Source organism: Phaethon lepturus, unplaced genomic scaffold (assembly GCF_000687285.1).
Source record: "Phaethon lepturus isolate BGI_N335 unplaced genomic scaffold, ASM68728v1 scaffold27001, whole genome shotgun sequence".
NCBI classification, from domain to species: domain Eukaryota; kingdom Metazoa; phylum Chordata; class Aves; order Phaethontiformes; family Phaethontidae; genus Phaethon; species Phaethon lepturus.
The window spans coordinates 1-4,729 of NW_010517418.1; the positions used below are offsets into that span (position 1 = coordinate 1).

The following is a 4,729-nucleotide window of genomic DNA, read 5'->3' on the forward strand; positions in this document are numbered from 1 at the left end:
CTCGCTTTCAGAGGCAACATCAGCTGGAGGAAGGGTGACTCAGATGTTAAAATACAGTATAGATTTAAAAATAATACAGCTCCCAAAGTCTGTTTTCCCCGGTACAGATGTTCTCGGTTAATTTTAGGTAGCCCAGAGCACAATTTCCTCTGCTGAAACCACTTCATGGTACAGTTACAACCCCTGAGGGTCCTGCTGCGGCTGGCAGGGACACACACATCAGCTGGAGGAAGGGTGACTCAGATGTTAAAATACAGTATAGATTTAAAAATAATACAGCTCCCAAAGTCTGTTTTCCCCGGTACAGATGTTCTCGGTTAATTTTAGGTAGCCCAGAGCACAATTTCCTCTGCTGAAACCACTTCATGGTACAGTTACAACCCCTGAGGGTCCTGCTGCGGCTGGCAGGGACACACTCCGGAGGGGACCTGGCCGCAGGTGAGCCAGGTGCTGGCGATGGCATGGGGCTCAGCTCGCAAGCGCTCTGCAGCAGGCTTTTGTAAATCCTCACGGAGGCCTTCAGGAGGTGAGGGTGAAATAGCTAAGGAATGTGTGGAGACTCTGGGTTTGGGATGTAGGAGCCCGTCACTTCTCCATGGGATGGAGTGCTAGCAGGGCCAATGGTGGGCTCTCATCCTCTTTGCATCCCTGGTTCCGGCATGGGGGGTACGGCTGTTTCTGAGACCTGTGTCTGCTGTAACCATATCTGTTCCTTGTTTCCTCTCTCCCAAACAGTGACCTTCTTCCCAGCTGTGTTAACCCTCCCTGCAGGCACCTCAGCCACCTTCTTCTGCAACATCTCTGTGGAGAGTGACTCTGTCTTGGAGTACAGCCTCAACTGGTACAAGGAGACCAACCACAGCCAAGGCCAAAAAATTGCTGAGATCAGCCGGAACAACCCCCAAACAAAGACAGAGAAGTACCTGCTCACCAACCACACTCCTGCTTTCAAGATCGAGATCCTGAACCTTCACCAGAACGACTCGGGCTCTTACTACTGTGGGCTGATCACCTTCTTTGAACCTGATAAAGTAATGGAGAGCAACCGGTCCCACCTGGTGGTCACAGGTCAGCCTGAGGGCTGAGCTGATGGGGACAGGTCATCAGTGTTGTCTGGTGGTGCTATGGCCCTCGGGCACACTGCAGCTCCAGGGCACAAGGCAGGCGGTACCCCGCTGGGGGAGGATCTGGTGTGGGTCAGGAGAGCAGAGCTCTGTCTTTTCCCCTTGCCTTTGCATGCCTGGTTGATGCCCAGGGATACAGACCGTTCTCCCCCATCTGCACTCTGGATCTGGCCCTGGGGCAGGAGGTCTCCATCCTGCTGGAGCTGCATACCCAGTGATGCTGTGGGGAGGAGTGAGTCCTTACCCATGGATGGAGGCAGGAGACCAGCATAGGGAGTTGCTTTCACCCACAGATGAAGGCAGGAGACTAGCGTAGGGAGCTGCCTGCATCCCTGAACAGCACCTTTATTTGGGGACAGGGCTTGTGTTTGGGGTGATGACCAGGGCTCAGACCCCTTGAGCAGATGGTGTTGGTGTAGATACTGTTCCTGCAAAGCCATGGCCTGGGAGGGTCTCATAGCCCCATGGTGCGGGAGACTGAGATCTCACAGGAAGATATGCCATGCACTTGCTTGGCAGCATGGAGGCTTTGAGGGGCTGAAGATGGCCTTTTATAAAAAGGCAAAACACTGCAAAAGTTACTGTCATTCGCAACATCTCCCCCCAACATGAGCCGAAGCTGTGCTGGCCCCAGGACGCAGAAGCAGCTGGGAGGCTTGGGGAAGCCACGTCCTCCACGGGGCTCTGCTGGGCACGGGCTCATGTCCCAGGACTGCAATGCCCTGGCCCCCTGCATCCTGGCTCTCAGTGGTGTGGGATCATCCTCACCACCTGCAATGGGGAGGAATGGGACGTGGCCAAAACATCCCCCATGTCAGCCCAAATTCAGGGCCCCTGGAGGGATGATGGGGCTGTGGCAGCCTGCCTGGGACTGAGTCCTTTCTGGGGACAGCCCTTGTGTTCCCCTGCTGACTTTCCCAGGGATGATAGAGGCCATTTTACAGTCCTGACCTGCTGTTTTGTTCCCCCTTTTTTGGATGGCTATTACAGCAGCCCCTGAGAAGACAAACACCACTGATGAGCCTGAGGTGGAGGAAGGCGATCCCCCGGACCATGTCAAGGCTGTGCTCCTGGGCATCCTGCTGCTGGCTGGGGCCGTTGTGCTGCTGATCTTTGGCTACCTCACCATCACGTACAGGAGAGGAGGTATGATCCCCTGTGGGGGCTGTGCTGCACCAAGGGGCTGGGGTCTGCCAGGGGACGGAGCGAGTGATGCTCATACAACAAACCCAGCTTGAACTCCCTGGGGTACATGGGCAGGTTCAACATGCTAAACTCAGCTGTGGCATGTCCCCATGGGACAGGTATCTCCGTGCTTAGGGGAGAAAGGTGCTTTGGGTCATGCTCGCCCTTCATAGAGGCCTCAGGCCACGTGCTGTGGCTCTGAACCACTCATTAGCACGATGTCTTGATGCTGTATGGGAGTCCCTCCCATGCACCTTGCCCAGGAACCTTCGAGACATCTTGTTGTCTCACTGCAGCACCAGGCATCACCTTGGCCATGCTGTGGGCAGCCAGGGGGGCTCTTGAGAGGGGGTCCCTGAGGCATTGCACCCCATTGATCCCAATTAAACCCAAGAGCCTGAGCTGGTATCTCACTTGTCCTTGGAATGCTCAGTTAGACCCTGAGTGGAGAAGAAGGAAGTGTGGTGCAATGTTTGTGGTGTCCAGAGCTCTCCTAGGATGTGGGGGCTGGGTCAGCCCCAGCCCCAGATGCTCATGCTGTCTTAGCACACAAACATCTTCTAACCAAATGTGTTTCTTTGCAGTTGTGCAGAAACCACCAAGTGAAAACGTGTCAGTGGTGAGTTTTCCGTCTCTCATGCCCTGCCGTGCTGCAAGGGAGCAATCGCAGCATCGCTGGGGTGCAGAGGGTGCAGGGCTGCCCTTTATCAACCCTTCACAGGCTTCTTGCTTCTGTATTCTCTGATGCTGCTCAATCTTTTCTGCACAGTTACAACCGCCTTTTTGCACCTGCAGCACAGCCCCATCACAGTCAAAATACTGCCTGAGATAGGATGGGACCTCTGTAGTCCAGCTGTTGCTGACAGCGGGGTTATCTTTGGCAGTGGATTGTGTTGCTGTAGAAAATGGGAAAAGATATTCCACCCACAATATATAAAGCTAAAATTTCTCTTGCTGCAGATAGTACTTGTTTCCTCTCTTCCTTTTGCCAGACACTGCTGGGAGGAGTCTGGCTCCATCTTCTCTCCAACCCCATTAGGTAGCTGAAGGCAGCAGGTATATTCCCCCTTACTCTCCCTTCTCTGGGATGAGCAAACTCAACCCTGCGTTCCCCTCGTGCACCCTGTGCCAGCTCGGAAGCCGATGGAGAGGTGGGAAAAGGCTCCGAGCATGACCCTGGCTTCAATGGCTGGGCAGGCAGGGAGCCCCACCTGCCTGCAGAGGCAGAGAGCTGAGACCCACATGGCCTCAGCGGCGACCCCGAGGCTCCTGGTCTGGTTTCTCTGGGCGAATGCTCTCCCAGGTCTGTGTGTCTTTCTGCTGTGCATTGCTCTCTCCCTCCTGGGATGCTTCAGAGCTGGTTTTGGCACTTGCTGTAAAAAAGGGGCTTGTGCTGAGGATGGCAGGTACCTCCAGATGATGAACTGCCCTGATGGGGTTTCCTTGCAGAAGGAAGAGAAGCCCCCCATGGTGTCTGTGTCCACTGTGGACTATGGTGTGCTGGAATTTCAGGGGGACCAGTGCACCCAGGTGCCCCCTGAGACCCGTCCAGTTGAGCAGACTGAATACGCCACCATCGTCTTCCCAGAGGAGAAACCTGTCACGCCGGAGCGGGGGAAGAAACACCAGGATGAGAGGACTTGGCAGTTGCAGTTGCAGCCCTGCTGAGGGCTGGGGTCTCTCCTCGCCAGGAGGTGTGGGCAGGGACAGTCTGCCCTGGCCCCTCGCTGCCACCACAGTTTGCAGTTGGGAAAATCCAGCGTGCAAGGACCAGAGCAATGGAGGCACCGCTGCTGGAGTTGATGTCAGATGGTCCCGGCCACGGTGGGATCGTGGCCATGGGGTGGGTACCACGGGATGAGGAAGGTCCCTGCTGGGCTCCACGTGCCGCCTCTTCGCTCAGGGCAGGGAGGACGGGATGGGGCAGAGCAGTGATGCCAACAGGTCTGCGCCAAAGCTGATTCACATCATGCCTTGGTTTTCTACCTCCACCTGGGGCTCTCTGGAGTGGCCACGCTGCTTCCCTCACCTGGGTCTGACTGTGGGAGGAAACGCTGGAGGCCAGAGCTGGAGTGGACCCTGGGAGATGCTGCTCAGACGAGTCTGGGGCTGAGGGCTTCTGCTGACCCAGGGCAGAGACTGTCTTGTGTACCGCTATTTAAAGGAACCGCTGTGAAGCAGGTGGCTGGTTTTCCTCCTGACTCCAGGCACTTTCCTCCTCTGCGAGAGGGGAAATCTACCCCCGTGTCCCTCCTTCCACAGGTGGGAGATGAATATGGCCCTGGGAGGTGAATAAAGGGTTTCACATCTGGGGAGTTTGTTGACTCTTGATGGCAAGCGCGTGGGCAGGCAAATAACGGCTCTTGGCACCGCGCAGGCGAGAGCCGGGAGGCAGCGGCGTCTGTTGTGGTTCCCGGGCC

General features: G+C 56.0%; 2 protein-coding genes across 2 annotated transcripts in view; both read left to right on the plus strand.

Moving 5' to 3' along the window:
* Nucleotides 1–365: 365 nt before the first annotated feature.
* PDCD1 (programmed cell death 1) lies at nt 366–3,977 on the plus strand. Its single transcript, XM_010296397.1, has 5 exons — nt 366–438; nt 736–1,068; nt 2,115–2,270; nt 2,894–2,928; nt 3,759–3,977. Exons 1-5 carry the CDS (start codon nt 366–368, stop codon nt 3,975–3,977), a joined length of 816 nt encoding a protein of 271 aa, XP_010294699.1.
* Nucleotides 3,978–4,087: 110 nt separating this feature from the next.
* The window catches only part of RTP5 (receptor (chemosensory) transporter protein 5 (putative)), a 14,273-nt gene continuing 13,631 nt past the window's right edge, over nt 4,088–4,729 (plus strand). Inside the window, exon 1 of the mRNA XM_010296399.1 lies at nt 4,088–4,152. Coding sequence (XP_010294701.1) covers nt 4,088–4,152 — 65 coding nt within the window. The remainder of the gene's footprint in view (nt 4,153–4,729) is intronic.